We start from the raw sequence: 27,800 nt of genomic DNA, 5'->3' as shown, positions 1-27,800 counted from the left end.
TTTGCCTCCTTCTCCCAAATAGCCTTTATTAAATAATCATGTGATTTTTAAAACATAGCTTTTAAGCACATTTTTTTGATTAGAAAAATATTAATTTTTGTGAATTCTGGATTAGATATTAATACTCCCTCTCATATTTTGAGGTAATTCCACACGCTATTTTCTACAACATATACTTTGTTACTTCTCCATAAGAAAAGAAATACAAACATTTCATACCAGTCCTATAGTTCTGTATTTTGAGCATGAAAACAGTTGGAAAAGTTTAGTTTGCTATACATACATATATACCTCTAAATACACAAGATACTGCAATTCCTCAATTTAACACTACTCCTCTTACCTGAAGATGGTTACAAAAAATAGTTCTAGTTGCTGTAACTTTTTTTTTGTTAACAAGTTGGACTATGGTTACAATATCTTGGGATTACAAAATGCTTGATTCCATTAGGTTTTAAACTGACAAACAGGTATCTTAGGATGATATGCTTTTAAAGTTGTGTAGCCTATAGCATCTGCCATCATAACAAAACATAAGAGAAAGTTAAAAATCAACTTTATATTTTTTACTTAAAAACCACATATTAGAAATGCAATACTGAACATACTGAAATGGGATTTGTTTTGAACAAACAATATATATATGCATTAACAATATGCGTAAGCACTAAGCAGCAATTTTTTTCTTTTTGTGATACTGCTCCAGCAATTGTTTAGCTCCTTGTAGATTTAGGACTACAACTAACTGACACTGTATGAAGAGATCTGCAGTTGAAAAATTGACTCAAACAGTGTCTCCCAGAAGTTCTATTCCTTTGAGTAACAGAAATGGGATTCGTCTTGTGCTCATTAAAAAGTTATTGTAAGTTAAATCCCAACTTCCACATGATTTACTTTCCTGCAGAAAATCACATATATGAAGATAATACTGTTTTTTCTTAAGCTACCTTACAGAGCAGGTAACTACTAAATTTCCACAGACAAAAGGCTGACAGCAAATCTTACATATTTTCTTATGAAGAAAAAAAACCAAAAAAACTTTGAAAGAGTTGTTAAAGCACTGTATTATAGTTTTAAACTCAAGTAATAAAGCACGCCTGCAAGGCATTTCTTTCACCAAAATCATGCTGCAATCAAGGGAACCAGCCCTATTACTGTATTATAAAACTAGACTATTACAGAGGGCTTTCAATTTCCCTATACACCTTTTAATTCTAAAGACAACTAGCTCATATTTGTATTCAAAAAAAGACTCAATTCAAGCATATGAAAATTTATGGGCCACCCCTATCACATTTTGTGTCTTAAGCAAACTTTCCTTTACCTAGGATCCGGCCTTTTCCTTCTTCATGGGAGCAAAGTTCAGCCTTTGAGAACACTGAATAATTGAGATCAGTGTGATCTTTAAATACCTGCAATAGCCAAATGCTTTTACAGTGTTGTTTGTGCATCTTTCCACTCAAGCATAGACCTACTCCCTAGGGATTCAAGCTGTCCCATCAGTACCACCCACCTTTGGGCTAAGCCTCATTTGCAGGACATGGCCCATAGCACTGTCTAACAAGAAGTGCTAAGTCCAAGTTCAAAGCATCATTTAGGTTGGAAGAAACCTCTCAGGATTATGTAGTCTAATACCCCTGCTCAAGCATGGTTAGCTACAGCAGACTGCCCAGGACCATGTCTCAGAGCTACTGAGAAGAGCCTGGCTCCGCCATCTTTATTCTCTCCCACCAGGTACTTATACACAGTGACAAAATCCCCTCGAGCCTTTTCTTCCCCAGGCTGAAAAACTCCAGCTCTCTCAGCCTCTCCTGCATGGCCCTGTGCAGTTCTCAGCAAGTTCTTGTACTGGGAAGCCCAGAACTGGACATAGTATTCCAGATGCAGCCTCATCAGTGCTGAGAATGGAGAGGAAGGATCATCTCTCTCTCAGCCTGCTAGCAAAGCTTTGGCCTTTTTTGTCACAAAGATGCATTGCTGGCTTACGGTCAGTTTGTTATCCACAAGGACCCTGAGATCTTTCTCAGCAAAGCTGCTTTCCAGCCTGTCAGCTCCCAGGGTGTACTAGTGCCTTGAGCTGTTCCTCAGGGAGCAAGAATTTGCATTCCCCCTTGTTAAACTTCATGAGAATCCTCTGTCAAGTTCTCAAGCCTGTTGAGGTCCCTTTGAACAGCAGTACACCATCTGGTGTTACCAGCCTCTCTTCCTAGTTTTACATGATTCACAAGCTTGCTCAGGATGCACTCCATCCCATAACCCCGGTTATTAATGAAGATAGTTTAATAGTATTGGCCCCAGTATTGAGCCCAAGGGTACACCACTACAGACTTCCCTCTAACTGGACTTTGTGCCACTGATTACACCCCCTTGTGCCCACTCATTTGGCCAGTTTTTAATCCACCTCATTTACCATTACTTATCTAATCTGTACTTGGTCAATCTGTCTGCTAAAGTCAAGGTAGACAACATGGACTGTTTTCCAGTCATCCACAAAGCCAGTAACCTCACGATTTCCCCTGTGTAATCTATGCTGACTATTTCTGGTCACCTTCTTGTTCTTCATCTATTTGGAAATGCAATCCAGGAGGATTTTCTCCATCACCTTCCCAAAGTGAGGTGAAGCTCACTAGCCTGTAGCTCCCCAAATCTCCCTTCTTGTTTTTCTTAAAGATAGCAGTGTAATTTGCTCTCTTACAGTCTACCAGAACACCTCTCAATCCCATTCAAAGATAATTAAGAGTGGTCTTACAATGGCATTAGCGAGCTCCCTCAGCACTAGAGGTGCAACCTTCCAGGCTCAAGGACTTCCAGTGTTAAGTGCACCCTCATCTGGTCCTCCATCACCGAGGTTCCAGACCTCCCCTCTGGTCTCAGGGGCCTGGAATTCCTGAAGGCTTGTTTTACTGGTAGAGACTGATGCAAATGGGGCATTCAGTACCTCAGCCTCCTCCATGTCACCCATCACTGGTTTCACTGCCCCATTTCATTTGAGAGCAGGTCCACCATTTGCTGTTTATGTACTTGTAGAATCCCTTCTTGCTGTTCTTCCTGAAAGCTGAGGAACCATCCCATAGAAAATGGCTACTCTTGCTCCTCAAGCCCTTTGCTTGACTCCCTCGCAATGCAGTCCTCACAGATTCTGGGGCAACATAAAAAAATGCTTTCATTCCACTGGGGAGTAGTTCATGAGTCCAAGCTGACTTTCCCAGCCTATGCTTTGTGCAGTGGAAGGCAACATACCAAAATGCTATCTTTCATGTTTTGCTCTTTAAAATATCTATACATTTGTGCATTTCTACTCCAATCTCCAATTTCTGTATAAATGGGTAATATTAGAGATATGGTAGAGATACAAGAAATAAAGTACTTGAGCCTTCAAGTGCTTTATCAGAAATATGCACTGACTCTGTAAAAACCAACTACATTTTACATTAGGCAAAATAATGAATAAACTTTTCTTAATAGGAAGATGTAAAATAAAATGAGTGGTTTTCCCTGTAAATTTTACTGCAGAAGTCATCTGTATGACTTGTACTTAAACCTTTTCTTCTCATGCAGCATTACAGTATTTCCCCCCCCACCCATCCCACAAAACAAAAAACAAATATTCCACTAGTTGTTACAGATTGCACTTTTAAGCACAGACTTGCCAGTCTTCTGCATTTCCAGTGTCCTATTTAAACAGTTGACATATACAGTCTTTGCTTTATGAAACTGGAAGATTTCGCCTAAGCACTTCTTTCGATGCTGGAGAAATGTTATCTGGGAAAATTACTTCAAACTCTATAATTAAGTCTCCACGTTGGTCAGGATTTTTGGGAAACGGCAAACCATATCCTATAATTCGTCTTCTCATCCCAGGCTTGACAACTTCATTTACTGTCATGGGTATGGTTCTTCCTTCTATCGTTGGCACATTGATAGAGCTGCCACACAAAGCCTAAAGGAAGATTTTATCATGAGAAAAAAGAAATTGGTCAGAACTTCACTTGTACCTTCAACTGAATTTGGATTATTTAGAAAAAAACTAGCATTCTAAACAGTATTTCCCCCATGCACTGACATGTCAAAATTCAAACACAGTGTTCCTTTCTTAAAAGGGGAAGGCTTCGATTTGTCATTATCACAGAATTTACCAGTCTTACACAATGGCTGCTGGAGAGTAATTAAGCTTATCTATCCCTCAGAAACTTTATCAAATAAAAAGGCAGTTGAGCACAGAGTGAACTCTTCACTCATATTTCTCTAGAGATGTCCAGCTTCTCAGTTTACATTGGAAATTTAGAGTCCTGTTTTATTTTTTTCTTTGTTTACATTGCACAGGGTTTTACACTAATATATCATCAACCCATATTATATCAAATAGCAGAACAACAGTTAAGTACCTATAAGCAGAGGCATACCAAATTTCACAACTGTCTTAGGTGAGCATTTGTGATGGTCAGAGAAAAGCAAACAATTATTTTGGTGCACCAAAAACTAGAACACCACAGACTTTCTCCTGCTTTATCCAATAGTTTGGTTTGATTACTAGGATCTCTGATAATAAAATTTTGATTCCCCCAACTTCACCTGACTCCATACACTATGTCTATACTGATAATGTCCAATTTACATAACAGTGTGATGATTCTAAATAGGCTTTTCTCTATGAAGGAACTATATTATCCACATCAGCATTAAATATTGTCTTTTCTCTCTCCTTCATCCTATTTTAGGTCAGACTTATTTTTAGTTAAGAATCCTTATAATGTATATAAAGCTTATAGTATAGAGCTTATAATGTATATAAAGAGTTTGTAACACAAGCAAGAGTTTATTTTTCCACCTAATGCTAATTAAGAAGAAAAACCACAGAGCTACATTATCTTTTAAATAATGATCATGTCAAAGCTTCAGACCCTTAAGAACTCTGCTCAGTTGTCTTTCCGATTTTTCCTTTTGCTATACCATTTTTGTTATTATTTATAGCTCCTATAACACCTGTTCACAATAATTTATCCTCATGAAATCAATCTCTATGTACTTTGAAATAACACTGAAATAACTTATGACATAAAAAGGCAGACTTAGAATTTGCTGGCAATGAAAAATATTAATACATTTCTACTTTGTCCAACGGAAGTAACAATCATAATACAGCAGTACGGAGCATGCTACATTGGATGAATTTGTTAAATGTATTTGTGTCTGATCTTCATACTTTACCTTTCTAGTTAAATATGTCTTAGGCTGAAGTAACAAAGACATATCAACCTTTACTCTTATTCTCCCACCCTCATTCTCTTCCACATTGATAGTAAAGAGCTTGAAATAATATTCCATTTTTATCAAAACAGCTAATGCTTCCTCTATAAATAACTGTGCTCCGCAGCCACACACTGACTTTACAAGAATGAAGCACTATTAAAAAAAAAACCACCCACCAGCCAAAACTTTACTGCTGCCATACAGTTTATACAGCGTAGCCACTGTATGTAGCCACTGTAACAGGTTTAAAAATTTAGGGTTCTACCAAAACAGAAACTTACCTCCCTTAAGCTGATCTTAACAGGATAGATAATATTTGATCCATCTCTCTTGAAGTGAGAGTGAGGTTTATCTTTAATGATGAACACAATATCAGCTGGAATTGTGTTGGGTGTTTCATCGCCCTCTTTTGGAAAAGTGATTTTGGTGCCTTCTTTCCATCCTCTTTTTATCTCAATAGTAAGAATTTTGTCCTCTGTTCGGACACTTCTACCATCTGGGTTAAGCCTTTTACGTGAAATCCTCATTCTTTTTGTGCAGCCATGATAGATCTCTTCCAATGACACTTTCAGTTCGTGGATTACAGGGGGATCTTGTTTACGACGTAACTGGCTACCAACTGTATTCCTTTCCCTTGGAAAACCATTCATACTAAAACTAGAGAAGGATCCAAATGGATCACCATCCACCTCCATGTCTTCAGTGTCTCTGCCACCAGGCATCCTCCTTCCGAAGAAGATCTCAAAAGGATTTGTGCCACCAAAGAAAGCTGCAAATGTAGCATGTGGGTCACCATGGAAGGAGTACCGGAAGGTACCACCCTGTCCATCAGGTCCTCCAGCTCCTCCTTTGAGACCTAAATAACACAAATAAGCAAAGTGAAAAACAAATGGAATATTTGTATAAGCTTTCTTATTGTAGAGTGTAATGATATTAGAACTGATGAGTTAAAAACGTGTTTGCAGTAAAGTGAAAGGTCTCCTCTTCAATGAGGACACAGACTATGGAGCACCAACTAGTAATTCAATAGCTTGAATAGCAACAATATTTCTCAAGCTCTAGAATGACTTCTACTTCAGAAGAACAAGTATTCTGACACTGCCAATTTTATTTCATATGATTGAAGCCAGCTATTCAAAGAATTAGCATCTTAAAACAGAAAATAGGTTTGCTTGACTTGATCGTTTCTTATGCTGCAGACTTGTTGGGAGTTGCATCCCTCTTTAAGATCAACTCTGGGGAAAATTATGCAGTATCACATGCAACATTTTCTAGTCTCCATACCTCAGCTTTAACCCAGTGCTAGTTAGCTTTACCTCTGTTTTCCTGCAATTCAGTTCGAGTGAAAGGTAACATGTCAATAGTCTAGCAGCCATATACTTCCTTAATGTTCAATTCAGAATCCCAAACTTAGACAGCTTGTGTTTCTAAGAAATAAAATAGGTAAGAAATCCGGGAACTCCTCTCAGTCCAGCCACAATAAAAAATAACTTGGAATTTCTTATGGCCCATTTGGGTGCAAAAATCTTGTATACGTTGTCACTGCCTCTGTGCAAAAAAAATCAGAATGTTCTCAAATAGCTTTGTTCTTTTCTATCTTCCACAAGGAGATACCTACATCTCATTTCTTCCTCATAAGCTTTCCCTTACAATTTTCACTGGACAGTCGCTTGTACTTCATGCTTTAAAATTCCAAACTCAGCTAAAAATCAAATTTCTTAAATGCCTCTTTCCCAATAGATGATGTCTAAGTATTTATTTGTAGTAGTTGGTGCTCTCCTGCACTTACCATTTCAGGATACCTTCTCAAACCTTTAAGATGAAAGACTGGAAGTCTTCTTAGGAGACTTTTATTTCTAAACTTACAATGTTTGGTTATTTTTATTTCTTTTTCTTTTTTCTATTTTACAGCAGCTCAGCACTACAGCTGCTATCCTAGTCCCATAGCCATAAAAGTGTGAATGCTTACACTAATGAAGCATGCATTCCCTAAATTTGAAAGAGGTTGGTTTGGGTTTCTTTCGCCCAGTGTTTTAGAACTTCCATGCATAAGCTTAATATTGGTTATCAACAGTAACCAAATAAGACATTAGAATGAGAATGCCTTCCCCATCTCAATACTAGACCATATTAGAAGTACTTAGCAACATGTAGCACATCCTTCTCTTACAGTACTGTTAGTGTCAAAAAAGCAGATCAGTGGATTCAATCTGTGATAGTAGGACACTTCCTGGAGTAACTAACCAAAAGTTATTACTGAAAGTGCATCAAGTTCCTGGCTGTAAAAACACTGAGCTTTCCTCCTTCCACCCCAGCCCCTGCCTCTCCCTCACTACTACTAGTTAAATATACTCAGATGCAATTGAAGAGCTTTGAGAGCAACTGAGACATCAGGAGGTATTTTCAGATTCACCATTCTAAAAATTCACACTCTGGTTTAACATTATACCCCAAATAAATAGAAATCTACATTTTGAACCTCTGTCTTCAAGTATGCAATACCAGGATGCCAAAGGCTGCATTGTTTTATATGCTTAAATTCAAGCTCTTTGGTAAAAGTGACTAAAATGGTATTATGGGAAAGCTGCTGCACAGGAATCTAAAATGCAAATGAATCCACAGAAAGAGGCAGGAAGTGATAAAGAAGAATTGCAAGAAGGCAAAAGACCCAAGAGGCAACAAAGGTCTGCTGTGGTATCTACATAAACACTTTTTCCTAGAATGTCTCAGTAACAGCACTAAAGCTTTCAATACAGGCAATGGAACAAAAGATGGAAAAACCTGCATCCTCTGTAGAAGCTGAAGGTCTTCTACATGAATTTATGGATGTTAACAATTGTGTTAAGTCTTATGGATGACAGAGAACCAAATTTTATTATGCATTCATAAGAGCCCACAATTTCCCCCCAAGTAGTGCTACTTAAGCGTCCTCCTTTATATTTGTAAAAAACTTGTTCCTGAGTGAATGGCAATGAGTGGACCTAATTGTCACAACAAAAGTAATCATTTCATGTGGATTTCACTTCTGTTACCATACATGTAAGGGGAGGGATATTAGTGACTTCCTCTGTTGCTCAATCATAAGATTGAAAATCACGGTGGTAAAAAATAAAAAAAAACCCTCATCCTCTCCAGATAACCATTTTAGGATAAATATGACATTTCTGAGGCCTCATTCTCTTGGCATGTTATCACTGTTTACAATTAAAGCTAAAAAATTGTTCTGGTATTTCATGACATCAGCCAAATTCTTTCCTCTCCAGGCGAGAAGCCAAGGACAACTACAGACTGGACACCTGGGCTTCTGCTCAGGAGGACAGTCCTGCCTAGATCAAGCAGGCTGTCCTTTAGCAAAATAAGAAAAAAACAAATCTCTTTTCAACTGCACCTCAAAAAGTGCAAGGGCAAGGGAAGACAGCAGTAAGAGATCCCAGAAAGCTCTTTATGGGTCATACAAACTTTTTCAATAACTTTTTGCTTGTTGAGTATTTGGGATTAAAAAAAAGCCAAACATAAATACATTAAAATAAGAAATTAAAATTAGACCAGCATTAAAACTGTGCAATACGTTTTATATTGGAAAAGCTGATGAGTCAAATTTCCAAGCAGTAAAAACACATTGCCTAAAAATCAACACATACCATGTTTTCATGCATCATCTACGTTTATTTCGTTTCATTCGATAATGAAAGTGACTGATCAGAGCATAACAGAGACGTACGTACCTTCCTCCCCGAACTGATCATAAATGTCTCTCTTTTTGGGATCACTCAGCACTTCATAAGCTTCTGCAATCTCTTTGAATTTTTCCTCTGCGTGGGGAGATTTGTTCTTATCTGGATGCCATTTAAGTGCTTGTTTTCTGTAAGCCTTTTTGATATCCTCGTCAGAAGCCCCTTTTTCAATTCCCAGGATAGAATAATAATCTTTCCCCATCCTGAGTGTTGGAGGAATTCAGATTTTCCTTGCTACAAAGAGAGCAGTGTCCAGTGTCTTAGCAACGCAGAGATGCTGTAGAAGAAAAAATAAAAATCAAATTTGGAATTGAAACAAACAGGACTGTTACAAATCAACAAACTCTCCGATACATTCAAGAAACACTAGACAGCTTCTCCGTATTTCATTCCTTCCCCCGTTGCTCATTTATAAATAATTATACACAGTGGACAGAACACAGCCCCCTTTAGAGTCCTCCCACCTACAGTACGTGTCTCCGCTCTTTCTAGAACCACAAATAATACAGGACGTCACTTCCCTGACTGCCCCAGCTGAACAGCCTGCACAGCTTTCTCTCTCTCTCACACACGCATGCGCACAACACACACACACACAGAGAAAATGCTGAACTTCCATTTCCCCCCTTTTCAAGCAACTAGAAAGTTTAAAGGTTTAAGAGGGTGATACAGTGCCTTTCACCACCAGGGCTGAATCCAGTCAGCTCTAAAGGCATAACTGCCCCAATAGAAATGCAGTAGCCTATATAAAGTAATTATAGTGTTTTACTTCACAGTTTCTATAGAGACAGCTGCACATGTAACTGTTTTCCAAATATATCAACATGGATTTGTACTCTTTCCAGCAAAGATTATGAAGCATTTTACACCCAAGTCAGCTACAAAGCTTCAGCAAGCCTAAGTTTATTTCTTTAAAGTTAAGCCACCCTCAAACAGAACTGACTGCAGACATGTAATATTAAGAAGCTGCTTAATTTACCACCACTCAAGCCACTCAATTAAAACAGATCAAAACTGTGTTCCCTCTCTGCTTCTACACAAGAGGCAATATCAAGAATATTATACAAGTATCACAATATATCAAGCAAATAGCTTTCACTTGATGAGGTAAAAACAGAAAAATACCAGGTTCCTACACATTTGCACATTTGTTCTATACATAGTGCAAATTTTACTATTGAAGTATTTCTGATGCTCTGCAAAGGGAATGGCATGAAGTTTCAGCCTGCAAGATTTCTTTTGCCTCTTAGTCAAGAGTTACAGGTCAAGAAATTATTCTTACTTGTCAGTATGGTGATAAACTTCAAGACTGAGTAGCATAGCTTGAAAAATACTCCTCCCTGGAACAAAGTATTAAAATATGCCAGTTATGGTCAGACCTAGAAGATACATGTATGAAAACCTGTAGTTACCTGTATGAAGACAATTTAGGCTCAATTGCCTTCCTTCTAACAACAAAAAAAATTAAGCAAAGCAGCATATAGCAGCCAAGGGACCATCAAACTCAAGTGGAGAACAGTAACATTCTGATTCAGGGAACATTATATTTGAAGGTTTTTTTCCAGAACCTACTCAAACTTATAAGGGGGTTATCATATCTATTATTTTCTTATTTCTGCACCAGAATTGACCAGATTCCCCCAATGTATCCAGGATTTGCTTAATTATTTTATTTTAAAATTCCTCTTGGAACAGAGGTGGGAAAAGATGACGACAGAACAGTACAAAGATAACATTTCACCACAACATTTGAGAAAGCAAGAATTTTTGCATATCTGTAGTTATTATCTCAAATGTAACAGAGGCCAAAGGGTACTGAAAGAAGGAATCGGCTACCCTTGCCACCAAGCCTCTCAGGATTTACTTGCATTTTTGGAACACTGGGAGCCACAAGGTTACAGAATCAATTATCTTTACAGTTGAAGGAGGAACTTGTAGCTGAATTGCATATGGTATAAAGTTAGTCTTTCACTAACCACCCTTTTCATCTCTCTTTAAGAGTGCTGCTTTTGTTAACTTACTAGTAGTATTTCAGACAAATTCTTGAAGACCCACGTCCTAAAGTCAACATTTTCTCCACAACAGAATTTTCAAAGCAGTAGGTACAATAGCTTGAATTAAAGCAGGACTTCAGTTGATTTCATGCAAAATATAATACCACTCCCTAAGAAGCTATTCTACATACACATTTTAATGGGGAGTTTTAACTTTACCACACTCAAGAAATGGCTGCAGATATAACAAGTTGCCATCCAAACACACAGTTACTATAACTCTGAACTACAACAGCAAACAAACTTCATCACTATTGGCAGAATAAGATTTAGAGCAGCATTAAATTCTCTTGCAAAACTAGCAGTACAAGGAGTTATTATGTTCAGCTGTGCTCCCATGGTATGGTTTGAGCAACCTCTGGTAGGGTCATAACTTAAATCACTTGAAGTATTCCCACCAGGCAGTGTCTAAGAAGGACCCCATGATATTTGTGTCACTGTGTTGTCATATAATAGACTTGTCAGAACAGCAATAGCTCAGACTAGTTTCAGGACTGTATTTTTCATTATGTTTTTCAAAACCTCTGGTCATTTGAAGAAGCAGAGGGTATATATGCTAGTGTCAAAAACAAGGTATAAGAAATTTTCCCCTTTGAGAATATTATATTAAACACTTCTTTTAAATATCAAAATAATACTCAAGGAGCTGCAATTAGCAAGGCTTAGTGTTCCTCCCTCCCCATTTGTAAAACATGGTCATTAATTTCCCATGTTTCATTGAAAAAAACCAAACAAACCAATATTCAGGATTTTTTTCTTAAATCAAAAGTTTCTTCCTCCCAAATGTCAAAAATTACAGAACAAACTCTGGTAACGACAAAAAAGTCACACTGGGCATTTTTGTTGGCAATCACAGTGAGTAAGTGTTCAGGCATCCTTTCTCTAAAGAGGGGAATGTGCTATTCTGGCATAAGTGCCAAGTTATAACCTAATTAGGTAAGTTATTCCCTAAAAATGAAATTACTTAAGATTCTGAGTAAGATGTACAGCAACAAATACATTGCTTCTACATCCTGCCCTCCATGAGTTCTTCATGTCAGAATGAATTTACAGTCTGGAATCTCTTATCTTCTAAAAGTAGGTGGGATAACTGGAACACCTCCTTCTAGAAAGCATGTTCCTTCTTTTTCTTCCATGTTCATTTCATCATATGATCAGAGATCTTTTGGAAAGATCTTTTGGGTGCAGTTCCTCTTAGATGCTTATCCAGTTCTTTAAACAATTTGTAATAGATTGAAAGATATAACTCTTAGAATTAGTGAGTACTTTTTTTTTTTAATTAAAAGACTAGCATGCACAGGAGTCTTGCATTTCAGTCACCCCCTACTTCAGAGATACTGTATGCACTTCTGCTCACGCACAGTTCTAATTGCAGCAAGCTGGGATGTGTACTCACCCTCTATTTGGACTTTTACCTTTTACTTAAAGGAGGGCTGGTTGCTGGATTTGATTTGTTTAGGGAGCACAGAACCCAATACATCCTATGTACCCAATGGCAGCCTCAGCTGTGACAAGCTAGCACCACGAGTGCATCCTGTAACTTACTCAAGCCTCCTAGAGGCAAGCCACTAAATTATGTATCTATAAAATTAGTAGGACTTTGATTAAGAGTAGTTCTGAATGAGTGCCAAGCAACTTCTCAGATATACAAATCTAGTAATGCACTTGGCTGTGATGCCACCTCAAACACATAATAGATAAACCCCACTGTCAGTTAGCTACCTTTCTTCCTCATAACTACTGCATTAACATTTCTGAATGATTAACACATTATGAATCAATGAACCATATGTATCTACATGATGAACCATCAACTCTTTGTTTACAGTCTTCAAGTACAACAACTGTATTCCATTTCAGGCATACAGAGAAAAAAATGTTTATCATCGCTGTATTATCAAATGTTATCTATGAAGCTTCTGCTTATATTCATTTCTGTAAACCAATTTTCTGCCAAACTATGCTCAATATTCCCAATACTACAAGAAAAATACAAGCTAATTGTGTAATTCAGACATTAGTAAAACCTGCCCTTCCTCCCAAAGACCTCTTTCAAGAGTGGGGGCAGACATAGGAGAGAACTTCAGCCATCCATGTAGTACATGAAACTTCACATATTACAGAGGCATCTGAAATACAAGACTTTTATCCAGCTATTTATCTACAAGACATACCTAATGAAGACCAGATCTTTGGTACAATATATCAATCCAAATGTTATGTTTAATTTTCAAATAAATTCTGTATGTTTTTCTGTTATTTTCTGAATTCTGCTAGAATACAGTTATTTTAGTGTGATATTCCTCAAGACTTGTTAGCTGCTAACCAACTATTCAGAATTCCAGTTTAAGCTTTTAAAGTTGACTGGGGGAAAAAAAAAAATCCACGCATCTTCAACTGTATAAAATTACTAAAAAGCCTAATACACAATTTCTTAAAATATTTTAATTCTCAGGAATACCAAGTAAAATTTTGAAACCATACAGAACTTGCCTAATATAAACTCACTCTTACCTACAGAGAATTTTCTGTATTCTTTGATCAAAATCAATGAAGTGACATCCACTTTTGTAATACAAGACTTCAGTTTTTTAATCTAAAACTGTTTATGAAATATACATTAGAAAGCTGAAAATTGTTCCTTCAACAGTTCACCTTCATTTCTGAGACTGAGTTTGATTACTCGCATCCAGGATTCCATTTCAGTTAGTATTTCAGTAAAATAATTGTTGCTTTTAAGTATCTCTCCCCTTAGTCTCTGAAAAACCAGAGTTTAACTCAGATACATATGGACAAGTGCTACACATCATACCTTTGGCAGAACAGTGGGAGAAACGTCATACCACTTACAGCTCTTAGAATAGTTGCATTGATAATATTAACTTTTAATTAATTGCTTTCTGTAAAGAAGCCTTCGTAAGAATAGCTGAAATTAAGACAAAGCCAAGAAAACATGCACAGTAATAGATACACTGAACTCAAGTTCTACATTAATCATAAATTAGAACCAATATAAGGTTAATTTAAGGAAAAGCTTCTAAGCAGAACTGTGTCATTATTCCCCCAAAATATCTGAAGTTGAACAAAAATGCTTATTATTTCCTTTAAATTAAGCCATTTCTTCTGCATTTCTCACCTATCAAATCTCAGAAACAAAACTGAAAGAGACAGAACTAGATCACAGAAGAAGTTAAAGAGCAAACAAAACCACAAAGGCAAATTCCAGACAGATCACAACTATAAATATACATGTGCACGTAAATGTCAAGGCAGAGGAGCCAAATTCCTCCCCAGAAAAAGCTTTCACAATTAAGTATCATAATATTTGCAAACACACTTTAATGAATAAACTGACATTTGTCTACAGTGGTTTGAAGAAAGCGCACCCATATACAATAGTAAAATTTCCTATAAGATCATACATTATTTTCACAGCGAAAAAATTTTGACAGGCTTTTCTCCTCATCATCTTTAACTGTATATAGTTGTAGACTGAGCTACATTTATACTTTTGGACTGTGAATATGACTTTGTACATGCAAACCCCATTCATGAATGCATTAAATAAGAGTTTAACTCCAGAAATATTCAGTAGCTGGTCTCAGATATAGAAATAAATTTTAGAGTTTACAACAGAAGCAACAACTAGATGGTTTATATATCTCTATCTAAAAGAAAATGCAAAGTGAAACCTGCAGAGCATAACAGTTCTTTCTAATCAGTCAATGGCTCTAAAACAAAAATTTTGTTTAGCCACGCACTTCATACCTAAGTAACTACCCAAATTTTTCAAATGTTTACTTCAGTTCTCTGCAGAAACATGCTGCTACTGTGATGGAAGTAAAAAGCTCAGAGCACATAAAGATTCTTGGGCTGATTTCACAAGGAAGTGGAATACCACACAAAAAACTTAAAGCAATTAATAGAATTACAAAGTTACAATAGACAGTGACATTAACTTTGCTAAGCAGCATACATAAGTAATGAGGCACACTTATGTTACATACATTGTGTCTTTGAGACACTCGTAAAAAAATGTAAATTGAAACGCACCCTGAAGTATTTACCAGTTTGCGTACTACATACACCATAATCTTTCCTGAGGCACATGCAACAGTGCAATTTAATGCAATTCACTAGCAAGTTAAGCTTAAATTAGCAAGATTTGTTGACTTTTGATTTCTCACAGATTAAAAAGGAAGAAATGTAGTAGGATAGGTATAGTCATCCTCTATAAAAATATCTGGCTTCCATTAGAGATAAAGCTAAGTCACCATGAAATACTACTTCACAGGACACATACCTACTATACTTTCTATATTTAAAAGTTGATAGCGCTGTCCAGAAAGATCTGGTCTGATTATTTTTGGTTCAAGAAGAGATATTAAACTAAACTGCAGGATACAAAGTCATCCAAGACAATGAAATTCATTATATTTAAGTTATATCAGCCCAAGCATCAACAAAAATTTTCTATTTTATATTAGCAGTATCTGTTTAAAAATAACATTTATAGTATTACTGGCATATAGGTGAAGTTATACTCCTGCCAACAAGCCAAAGGACATGTTTTTAAGGTCTTCTCTGAGGAAGCTTACTTTATTTTAAATATACATTCCAGAGTCGCCATGAATTTACATCTCAAGTTCAAATGTTAAATCTCACAATGCATACTGCTATCACTCAGAGATATACTGATACCACTCCTGAACTTTCAAAATTCATTTGTAAGCCTGTGATTCATGGAGCCTCCAATTTTATTTGGAAAATCTACACAAGACAGCAGGCACCGTTAGCATTTTTTTTAATTACTTTTATTTTTCTTATTACTTTTATAACAAGATACCAAGAGCTAGAAATACTATGCGCAACTAAAAATGTCCAGATTTTCACTATAAAGCTTACTTTTGTTTACTTTATATTAAGACCTAGGGTTGGGTTCTTCTCTTCAGAAAATCATTATTTCCACTCTATATATATACGTAGTGACCTGTGTAAAAGTACATACAATATGAGAAAAAGAAAATTAACAAAGTCTATCAGAGATTTAGATCAGTATTATACAAGACTGCAACAACCTTCAAAAACACGATTAGGACAGTAGCCACACATGCACACTGATCCCTCATCACAACATAGCAAACTTACATGTCACTAACAAAAAGAATTGCTTTCTCATACCTGATTCCTGTCTACCAAGTCACAATCTCTACTATAGCTAAGAACAAAAATACACTTGGAAGAATGTTCCAAATTTAACTTTCCATCTCGGAGAAAATGAACATCTCGTGTGCACACAAAGTTCTCGGACTCGCTACAAGGTATCGCATTGATAAAAAGAAAACCACACACACACCCCCGGGCCCTTACTTCACAATGGTGTGATTAACTACTTCAGTCAAGTACCAGACTACACTTTGAAAAACAAAAGGAAACATCCAAACCACGGTCACACAAAGCAACAAACACAAAGTATTTTCACCTACAGATTAAGGCTTCCCTCTTCTGAAAGAATACAGATTCCATAAGTGCTTTTCAATTCTTTACTTAGATTCAGTGTCCTTTTCAATATCCACCCACGCAAATTTCTGTAAAAGGACTCTTCTTCAAGACAAGTTGATTGGTCAACCAGGAAAAATGCCAATCACGAAAACCATTTCACAGATTCCCTCCCATTACTGACTACACCTATTTACCACACTCACTATTTACAAACTTCAAGTAGTTAACGAGATTGTTGCCATACATACTTTTGTAAACATCTATATAGAAAAGTGTAGTGCGTTAGTAAGAAGAAATATCTTCTCACTGTTGTTACCAAAATAAATCAAATTCATAAGGAAGCCAAACTTCTGCTACCTCCACGAAAATATTCTGTTTTGACAAGGTCTGCACAATTTACTATTAAGTGATCGGTTTGGGGCAAAGAAAGCAGAAAACTATAGTAGTCAAAGCTCTTCCTCCCAATTTTACATATAAGCCTGGATTTTTGTCCTAACTACTTTTGGCTCTGATCACTATCACTCAGGAATTTTTCCAAGACTCAGGGAATCCTGTCCTGAAAGAGCCCATACGCAGACAAAGACTTTGACTTAATGACACATTTATCACACTGTACCAGTGATGTTTACCCCATGCCACCAACCTTCCCATGTTGGTTGTATAACAAGATGTTAAACATGATGAACAGTTTAGGGCTCCATAATTGTTTGCCATTTCCCTCCAACACTAGTTGCTTTTTATTTGATTGTATGAAGGTTTAAGTTTTATAGCCCTTCTGATAATTGTTTTAAGAAAGAGCATACTGCTGCAATACAAGTCACAGAATCACAGAATCACCATGGTTGGAAGGGACCTCTGAGATCATCGAGTCCAACCTTAAAAAAAACCAACAACAAAACAAAAACCACAACACCCCACCACATCACACCCACCCACAAACCAATAATCTCAGGCACTAGAGCATGCCCTGACGAGCCATGTCTACACGTTTCTTACATACCTCCAGGGATGGTGACTCCACCACCTCCCTGGGCAGGCTGTTCCAGTGCCTGTCCACCCTCTCAGTAAATCCTTCCTAATATCTGATCTAAACCTCCCCTGCTGCAACTTTAGACCATTTCCTCTGGGCCTGTCGTTATTCCCTTGGGAGAAGAGGCCAACACCCACCTCTCTACAACCTCATTTCAGGTAGTTGTAGAGGGCAATGAGGTCTCCCCTCAGCCTCCTCTTCTCCAGACTAAACATGCCCAGCCTTTCAGATTCTCAAGTGCTAACATACTCAGACCCTGAATATGTTTTCTATATTGTCACACAGGAGTATTTTATTGCTTATACATATGCCACAGGCCTTCACGTTACACTTTTCTCAGGATTAATAGCATATCACATAACAGTATAGATATTGCTTTAAAAAGGTAAAAGAAGCACTGATTAATTCTGATTAGTGTCAAAAAGAATACAAGATTGCTTGCTAGCCAGGAAAAAAAAAAAGGCAAATGAAGTTTAGAAGTTAGTAGAAAAGGAATAGAGAACAAACCAGAAAACATTATTGCAGTAACATATGAGCAGTACAGTACCAATAGTACAACTACACCATAACATTGCAGGTCTGTACCCCTCAACTCGCCAAACCCAAGTATAATATTAATTTTTTCAAAATGTTCAGAGAAGGGCCATAAAAGCTTATCAAAGACATGAAAGTGCTTCCACATGAGGAGACTGAGTTCTTCCGTCTGGAAAAAAAGACAAAAGAGTCACAGAGGTCTACAATTAATGTAGAAAGAGGAGACATGAACTTTTCATGGTTTTCTCCCATCTAAGCCAAAGCCACCATGTGAAACTAGCAGAAGCCAGTTTCAACAATAAAATTAATAAGTTCTACAAGTGATAGAACTGTCTGCCAAAGGACACTGGAAACTCAAAAATGGTTTCAGTGGTACACTGAAAAAAATACCATAGAAGAGACCCACTTCAAGTTTCTCAACAGAGAAGTCAGAGCAGCAACTCCTTGAGCTCCAAATATTTGGAAGCTATGAAGGTGGAAAAGAGGACTAAACCTTTACTTTATTCCATCTATTCCTGAAGCATCTACTTATGGCTACTTTAGAATGCAAATTACTGGGCTAAACAGACCACTTAATGGACAACCACTTCAACATTCTTTAGATGAGCACCCTCATTAGATTCATGAAAATCTCAATATATTGCAATTCAGCCACTTCCATGTTCTAAAGAATGCACACTTGCTAACATAGAAGCTTAAAATGTTGAGCACTGGCACTACGAAATCAACCTCAGTGACACAAAAATGCTTTCCAAATGTATGGGTTCAGCCAAGTGCTATAAGTCTGCTCTATCTAACATATTAGAAGAAAAGTGTTTGAATACTCTTTATTCTAGCATGCTTCCTTGTCATGTAACTGGAGCATTGCTTTGTATATTTTTTCAAAAAACAATTCAACACATTTATCAGTACTGCCAAAGAGACTTGGTGGGAACTTTTTTGCTTTGGTTTTTTGGGGGGTGGTTGTTTTTTTTTTTTAAAAGGTACACACACTAAAGGCATGTTACTTAAAATTGACTTTAAAAATTACAATCCAAGGTACCACTTGTAACCATGCTGCCTCCTTCTCTCCTGACACCTCTCCATCTGTTCCTATGAAAAAAAAAAAAAAGTATCTGAGAGCCTATAGGCAATTGACAATTCACAAATGAAAAAAAAAAAAAACCACCAAACCTTCATCTTCCTACCTGCAGATCTGTTTATTATACAAGCCTTGGAAAATAAGCAATTAATACTAAGCACATCTGTATTGTTTTCAATCTAAGTGAAATAAAGAGGGTTCCTTACAATAAGCAGACTTTTTAAAACAGGTGTTTAGTAACAGTTGTAAGGATGTTTTTAATATTCCTGTTTTCAGTACAAGTGAGGCTAAGTTTGACATTAACACTCGATGGATTCAGCCCCACTCTCGCAGCACAGAAGGGGTAGCGATCTCCCTACAAGTACAGAGAAAGAATAACCAGCTCATATGCTACTCTTTCTGCAGTCCAGCATTCTCCACCCCATGGACCAGGGCCAGCTGGCAAAAACCAAAGTAACATTTGCTCTGGGCTAGCTGAGACTGGACACAAGGCCAGCCAACTCAGACCCTGGGAACTGCAACTGGCTCCCTACCAGTTCTTCCACCAAATGAATCCTGATGCAGAACTCCTGTGACCTAACAGTAGTGCTATGTACTGATTAACAGAAAAAGGACAATGGAAAAATAGTGCTTGTTTCCACAATAACCCTTACTGACTTTCGTTCAAGAAACTGGAATGGAAAAAGATTTTTTTAGAAGACATTTTAAATGTCTTTATCTCAATATCCTGCCTAAAGTTATTTATCACAACTACCTTATCACCCAGGAAACATTATGATGGGCAGACTGTTTCATTTAATATCTATTTCAATAGATATTGAAGTCACGTACAACAGCTCCTCTTTTCGCCTTTCACCTGCAGAAGAAGGAAGGTTATCTGCTACCTGTAACAATTTATTGTTTACCTTAGTTATGATAGCAATTCCTTCATTCACAGCAAAGGAATCCTAAGGGGTTTCTTCCACCAAACAATGTAATTAACAACCTGTTGTCTCAGCAAAGAAGCAGCACCACAAAATTCAGAGAGCCTGTAGAATAAAGATAGTCCTTATAGGTCAGGTCTTGCTAAAAATCTCTGGTGGCACTGGCATGACTCAGACGTGACCTGATCTGAACCTGAAGTCTTTCTTTCAAATGGTTCTCAGCCTATCATTTAAGTATCTGGAATCATTCTATTAAAAACAAAAGCCATCAACAAAAACCAACCCCAACACACTGCCCATTTGGAACATTCATTAGTGGAACCTTTTCCTAACAGTGAAGATACTCTACAGCTTTATATTGAAGAGTAATAGGCTCATCTAGAGTTGTACCACTACTTCAGTCATGTTCCATAATTAGGGAACAGACAGAATTCATGTCTGTAAGTCCTTTCTTCTTCTTGCAAAAGAATTAGGTTTTTTTCTGGCACAGTTAAAAAGCTGTCAGTAAACAGAACAGCCAAGAGAAAAACAATGCCTAAACACGTCACTGATCATAGTAATGGGTCACATGTAAGAGGGGGAAGGGTAGGTGGAAGATGCCTGCATAATCCCTATCCACACTCTACTTGGTTATTTTTTTTTCTTTTAATAATGACAGAAATTAATAGTTTCTAGCAGAAAATAAACTATTTTCTCAGTCTTGATGAAGAGAGGAACTCCAAAACAAATAAATCCACTTGGAAAAGCGACTCGGCTACACTGTATTGTTTTTAATTGCTATTATACTCAAACAAGATGAAGATTATTAACGCATTACCAAATAAGGAACTGCACACATTTTTGCTGGGGACATGTGATCACACTGTTCTTACATAAGCCAAAGGAGATGGTCACACTAGATGCTTTTTCCAGAATGTGCTCGTCAAAATCCCACCCCGCTGCTCTGATTCACACAGCTAGTTTTGCACACAAGGTTGAAAACACACACACTAAACCATTGTATAAAGACAGGAATTTGATAAGGAGATGTCAGAACAACCATTTATCCTGAAGGTAAAACATATGCCAGCATACCTAAACTCACTTGATTTAAGTAGAAATAGTAAGAATGTACTTCAGCTCACCTACAGAAGACAGAAATACAGGCAGCCCTAGTTATATTTATCATAATCAGCTGAAATAGAAGTCAAAATAGCTGCTCATTTAGTCTTTTAAATGTTTCAACCACATGCCACAGCTCAAATCAGGTTTCTTAGTTGTTTCCACCCCACAAGGCCTTCTAGTTCTTACATTCTTAGTCAACCTAGAAGAGTTTTAGGGCAAGAAGATGGGAGGGGCCAGTTTGATAGTTCTACATTGCAGTTTATCTCTTAAATGACTTTATACCTCTAGATTAAATGGTGCTGAGTACAGAAGGTACAACATGGAAAGACGAACATTAACCAGAAAAATGTCTAGATGTTCTAAAGCAATAGCAAGAATGTCAGCATCTATTCTACTAACAAACTATAGAAATTCTGCAGTTTTATGATTTTTTTTCCTTCAAATTCATAATAAAGTTCAAACTTTGCATGGTAGTAAGCATTAGAAAGGCATTTCGCTGTAGAAAGTGACATATTTGCTTTTAACCATTTCCCTGTCCGTCATGAAAAAATACAGTACAAAGAATACTGATCAATTAGAGGACAGCTGCAAATTAAAAATATCATTTACATGTGTATTTAATGAAAACATTACACAGAATGAGTTCACTCATAGGACATGACCCTAACAGACAACAACCTGTACAAAGGAAGTAAGAGATCTCCTTTTTATATTCTTTGCATAAAATACCAATCCATAGCCAAAAGGCTTATGGATGTATGGGTTTTTTGTTTGTTTAAGCTAAACCTATGGAACTTCCTGTTTTTGTGCTCTTTGGGTGAAGTCATGTCATGACATCCACATCACTGATTGTTTTTGAGTGATATCCATGATTAGTGCAGCACCATTCATCCCTTTCCAAGTCTATGTAGTGTTGTTATTGAGGGCTCATTTTTAAATACAACTGGGCTTTCGATTACACCAAGATACTTTTAACCACCACCAGATACTGAAGTGGCAGTTGGCACCTTTCTCTTAAGGTGCCTCTAGATATTGATTAAAGAAAAAATATCCTTACACATTCACAAACTTCACTGCAAATATTTATTTTTCCCAAAACATGGATGTAACCTTTATTATAAAGTTTAAGAGGATTTTCAGTTTAGATAAACTTGTCACAATCACAGTTTTACGGACTGAAACGATAAGTCATTTAGAGCTTCTAAAGTATCTCTGCCATTTTTCCTTCCTCATCCTCAGAAAAGATTTACCTTCCTGTGCCAAGCTGCCTTTTTTTTTTATTGACTCTGCGATATATGCACAATTTGTTTAAAAATAAGGTGCTCTGACTCACAAGTTAACAAATAAAGATGCTAGCTGTAATGAGACGGCATCAGAAAGGCCTAAGCAATAAAAAGGCAATACACTGATCCCTTAAAGTAATCAAGCCTTTCCCATTTTGACATGAGAATTCTGAACGCTACTGCCGTAATTCAATAAAATATGTATTTACACACTTAAGAGTACTTGAATGCACATTCTCCAGTGCTCTGCTGATAAATACAGTATACGTGTCTATCCCCTACAGCTACTATTGCAATAATTATTTGTTCTCCCTTTAAAAGTACCTCAGTCCCCACCTCTGCCCTTCTTAACCCCCATTCATACACAACTTCCATGCTAAGCTCCATCAACCAATTTATTTCAAACAAGGCATTTCACATTTTTTCCACCATCTGGGAGGAGTATTGCAGATGCTAACAGCAAACAAATTCTCTGGGCTCTCCAAACTTTCCTTCCCATGACATACACACAAAAAAATCTAACCCCCTTGGATTAAGTAGGGTGTTCAAGACTGATGACCACATTATCATGCTGACTAATATTATCCAGCTGCCTCTTTGCACTACATTCATACTATATGGTGATCCACTGTCTCACTGCATACTTCAGGCGTATTTAAGGAAGAAGTGCACGTTCTCTGATTTAGCCTTCTGTATTTGCAACACACCTAATGCAATTTGATAGCCTTCTATAAGCTAGCCAAAATTTCAGAGGCTAGTCATGTAAATCTTTTACTGCTCAACTGTCCTCAAGCCCAAAATCAAATTTGCTGGTAGACCTCAACAGAAACCTGGAGGCAAAGACCCCCTCTTCCCTTTTAAGTTTCTCCTTTCAGCAGCTTCAACCAACTTTCAGCTTGAAATCAAACACATATGAAGTGAATTAAGATTCACAGGAGTAAAATGTGCAAGACAAGTGCTCTAAATAATCTACAATATTTACACAGCTTTTTTCCAAATACTTAATACAGTAAAACATATTTGCTAAAAAAAAAAAAAGTGGCATGACTAAATGTAAGCCAGAAACCCCAAAGATTTTTTGAAGCTTATATAAAAGTTGGTACATCGGGGATAAGATAGGGGCTTAGGGAGCAAATTAACTCTTTCAGATGATCTGAATCAGTTTATTAAAATCTCCATACGTGATGAAAGCATCAGAAATTAATTGCAGATTTCCACACACCAGCAATGACTTGCAGAAAGGACAGCAGGTAGATGTAAAGCTATCATAATGGTTATCCTTCTCTGACAGTTAGAGACTGCAATCACTTTTCTGACACAGGTGTTTAGCATACAAAGCTAAAATAACACAATACCCAGAGAGTTGCAGAGGCAACTTTATAAGAAATGTAATCCTTTAGTTTATGACCCTGTGAAAGGTCTCCTTACCTGTACTAGCAATCCACTTCTTTCAGAACTGCTTGGCCCTTTGGTCTGGTCACCACAAATCAAAATTGAAATCAATTGTTAAAGGGAAAAAAACCTCCAAATGATCCACCAACAAAACAGAATTCAATGCAAGCATGCACTGAAGTGTCTAAGCTTATGCAGAGGATTTTCGGCAAGTTCCATACTTTTACATCTATGCTTTTGCAACACCCGAACTAGTTAATTTAGAAATACCCCGAGTACCTTTTGGTAGAAGTAAGGATTCCTTTATATACACAATACTTGATTTAAAAAAAAAAAGAAGTGGCTTGTTTGTGTTTTGTTTTTTTTTTTCCCTGAGAACTCTCTATTACTTAAGTCTGTGAGGATCCACACTATACAAAACAGTTTTCTGACTTGTCAGTTTTCATTTGAACTAGCTCTCAGTAATTAACACCTACCAGAATGTTCTAGTTGTTGTTTTCAGTAGTCATCAGACTATGGCTTGAAAACCATGAGAGATGTCATTATCCAATAAATTTAGTTAAGGGATACACTTTTTTCCCCATCTCCAAAAGAAATACTGAAAGACATTTTAAAACTCCATATTCTTTGTTACCTACTATGTTGTCTACTGTCTAATTATTAAAATTCTGAAAGGTAAGTGGTAGATTTCTCTTCTATACATCCTTTAGTAAGAATGCATTACTGTAGAACTGAGGCTTCTTTTACACAGCAAAACATAAGTTCTCTTGCTCTAGCAGCACAGTGCAAATACTTGCTTCTCAATCTACTACTTATTTCTTAGAAGGCAGATTTGAAAAAACAGGCAATGAGCAATTTTTGCAAGTGAGAAAGCAGAATAACTTGGCATATGCTGCTGTAACAAATCAGCAAAGCATCTGAAAGAATACTGCAGTTAGCGCTATTAAGGGGTTACATCCTCACCCAGCTCCATTAAGAGATTAAGGAAAAGGAATTAATCGAACAGAGATAATTTCTCAATGGAAGTATCATTTAGTAAAGGGAAAAGGAGATGGAGTGCTTAAGAGACATAGCTTTCCAGCAGATAGGTTCTAATCTAAGTGCCATCATGGGAAATACAAATAGAAGCAAGTCTAACTGCTGATAAAGGTCATTAGATCTACACAAGAACAGTGAAAATAAGGGCACATTTATATAGTATATAATATTAAAGATCTTACTCTGTAGTTTGCTAAATTTCATGTTCTAACTATCTGAAAGGCCTAAGAAATACAGTGACTTCAGGAATTTGGAAGACTGAGGAATCATAAATATACTAAACATCTCATCTTTCAAATGAAATGTCACCTTAAACAGTAGTAAAAAGCTGATAAAAATTCCAAAGTTAACATTCACTTATCATTAGTCATTTATGAACGCAACTAGAACACTTAGAGTACCTGACAACAGTGTTTTCATTAGCCCAAGGCATTATGACTACTTAAAAATATCATCAGTGTATACAGCTACTGGCTTGTCTCACAGAACTTAGCAAAGAATCATTATCCCATTTCGTAACAATGACAACTAAAATGCATAGACACTCCACACCTTCTAATAAGCAAACAGCCACAAAAGACATAGCCAGTAGCCAGTATTAGCTTCAATGCATCAGTCAACTATTATTGCTCAACTTACTTATTTGCATATAGCATGGCTAGTATACATAGTCAAATTCTCAATAACAAAGGAAATGAAAAAATCTTTCAAGGTCAAATTATTGTTTAGAAACAGCAAAGAGACAAGCATGAAAATCAAGTTCCCACTTTCCAAATCTATTTTTCCTTCCCCCCTCTCCCAGTTAGCACAGTATATTAATGGAAAGTATATGCTAATTCTTCTGAACAGACTTTTTCAGCAGAAGTATCTCAGCAGCAAGTTTCACTTAGGTCTAATTATACACTGTAATCTCCCTAAAAGATATAGGCATTTTAATTTTGTGAAATCTATTAATCTTAAAACCCTTTTGAGCTATACTACTTCAAAAGTTTCAAAGTAGGAAAAAAAAATCTAGCACGTGTTGTCACCTTCCTTTGGCGAAGTTATCTGGACTGGAAATGCAGGATAATCTGACCTCAGCAGCAGCACTGCATTTTAAGGTCTATTAAAATGATCATATTTATAAACAGCCAGAAGCAAGGGAAACAATGAGAAACCAGGAACTTCTCAAGGCAACATGGAACTACAGAGCCAGGCAAAAGAGAAGACAGCAAGACTCATTTTCTCATATGACTTCAACGGAGTTGGTCCCTCCCTGCATATAGCCCAAAACCACGCAAAGTCCAAAACAACACTTCCTTAATTAGAAGTAATGACAACAGAGGAACACAGACTCATTTAGGTTGGAAGGGAACTCCCACACTTCAGTTTAAAAGTTCACGTTTTAAAAAAAAACTTGATATTTATGTAATCGAGGAGCCCAGGAAGAAGCTACAGTTTGATACATATAAATAAGTTTTTTAAAATTGCAAAGCATCCCCTCAGAATAGTACAGAAGGCAGTTATACAGCTTAGGTCCCCTTCAGTATCATCTAGCCTCTATTGCTATGTTAGCTAAGTAGATATTCTATGACCTTTGTGAAGCCTTTGCAACACTGTCATCCATACTCAGCATGACAGTTCATCCCCACCAGGTCACAGGACCTAACAAGGGCCCAGATTAAAGCATTACTAGCTCCAATTTTTCATTAAAGCTTGTGCTTGCGCAGCCAGGAAAAACCAAAACTAAACAAAAAATCAAACCACACACAAACCAAACCAAAAAACACAAAACAAAAAAACCTGTAAGAACTACGTAATACAAAACTGTACGATAGCAGAGATCGTTTCCAACTAAGAGATAACCGTGGCCACTGACGGGGCAAGTAACGCTCCCTGAAAGGCGAAAGGAAGAAGCTTGCCCCGTTCCCGGGGGGGTGGAACCGCCGAGAAGCGTTCCCGGGGCGGTGGAACCGCCGAGAAGCCGTTCAAAACAAGGGCCGGGCCGCGCCCGAAGGGACAGGCCGGACAGAGCGCCGGGAGGGGCCGGGCCGGGCCCCGCCTCTGCCCCCAGGCTCAACGCCGCTGCCTCACCGCGGGGCTTGGGAACAAGCCCGGGGAGGTGCCACTCGCCCCGTTGACTACCGTAAAGCCCGCACCGCCAAACGCCCCGGTTTCTCCCCGAGAAAGGAGTTTTTATTAGAGTCTCCCCCAGCTGTCACACGGTGGGCACCACTGACAACGCCGGGCGGCCGCGCAGCACCAGGCACCGCGGCAAGACGTTACGAGCAGCCCCTCCGCAGGGCACCGCCGAGCCAAGGCGGGGAAAAGGCCCAGCTCCCCCCGGACCTAAAGACAACACCGCAGCCACCCCCACCGCCCGCTCCTCAGGCAGCCCGGGAACGCAATCAGGAAGGAACAGAGACACCGGAGCGCCCAACACCTCCCCAGGCGCAGTTTACAGTGGGCAGGCAGCCACGCCACAGCGCTGCCGGGAACCCCCGAGCCCCCTCCCCGTCACCCCCTCACAGCACTCACCCGACCGACGCCGCCTGAGCCGCCCCCCAGAGCCAACCGTGCTCCCTCCCGGCAGCCCCCGCGCTTCAGGCGCGGCTCCCACTCACGCACCCACAGCTCGCACCCAAACCGCGCGAGATCTGCCCGGCAACCCGCCCGCGCGGCCCCTCAAGCGCAGCGTCGCGCTCCTCCCTCCCCCCGTCCCACCCGCACCACGTGACGCTCCCAGCCCTATCAGCGCGTGACTCTCACCGCTCGTGCTGCTATGGAAACCTTAATCGGGCGGGAGGGGTGGGGCCGGGCGAAACGCCGCGAGGGTTCTCCGCTGTTCTCCGGCAGCCCTATGAAATCTCGGCCCGAAGTCTCGCGAGGTTACCCT

The 27,800-nt window shown here is 38.1% G+C and overlaps 1 protein-coding gene across 3 annotated transcripts; it reads right to left on the bottom strand.

Moving 5' to 3' along the window:
- Positions 1-27,576, bottom strand: DNAJB4 (DnaJ heat shock protein family (Hsp40) member B4). Of its 3 annotated transcripts, XM_014938995.1 has the most exons (5): positions 27,443-27,457; positions 15,944-16,028; positions 8,976-9,261; positions 5,532-6,106; positions 1-3,940 (listed from the first exon to the last, which is right to left on the bottom strand). In XM_014938995.1, exons 3-5 carry the CDS (start codon positions 9,184-9,186, stop codon positions 3,707-3,709), a joined length of 1,020 nt encoding a protein of 339 aa, XP_014794481.1. In that variant the 5' UTR covers positions 9,187-9,261; positions 15,944-16,028; positions 27,443-27,457; the 3' UTR covers positions 1-3,706. The 3 variants fall into 3 exon arrangements, with proteins under 3 accessions (XP_014794481.1, XP_014794480.1, XP_014794482.1); XM_014938994.1 differs by lacking the exon at positions 15,944-16,028 and having other exon boundaries at positions 27,443-27,576; XM_014938996.1 differs by lacking the exons at positions 15,944-16,028; positions 27,443-27,457 and adding an exon at positions 10,267-10,444.
- Between the last annotated feature and the right edge of the window lie 224 nt (positions 27,577-27,800).

This window comes from Calidris pugnax, unplaced genomic scaffold, assembly GCF_001431845.1.
Source record: "Calidris pugnax isolate Ruff unplaced genomic scaffold, ASM143184v1 scaffold18, whole genome shotgun sequence".
NCBI lineage: Eukaryota > Metazoa > Chordata > Aves > Charadriiformes > Scolopacidae > Calidris > Calidris pugnax.
Note: the sequence above shows the minus strand (reverse complement) of the source record. Positions and strands in the feature narration are given on the sequence as shown.

Coding starts and splice junctions, on each gene's coding strand:
- DNAJB4 (XM_014938994.1), bottom strand. CDS start 9,186: ATGGGGAAAGATTATTATTCTATCCTGGGAATTGAAAAAGGGGCTTCT. Junction 6,107..8,975: donor TGATCAGTTCGGGGAGGAAG/GTACGTACGTCT, acceptor TGTGTTATTTAG/GTCTCAAAGGAGGAGCTGGA. Junction 3,941..5,531: donor TTAAGATCAGCTTAAGGGAG/GTAAGTTTCTGT, acceptor ATCTTCCTTTAG/GCTTTGTGTGGCAGCTCTAT.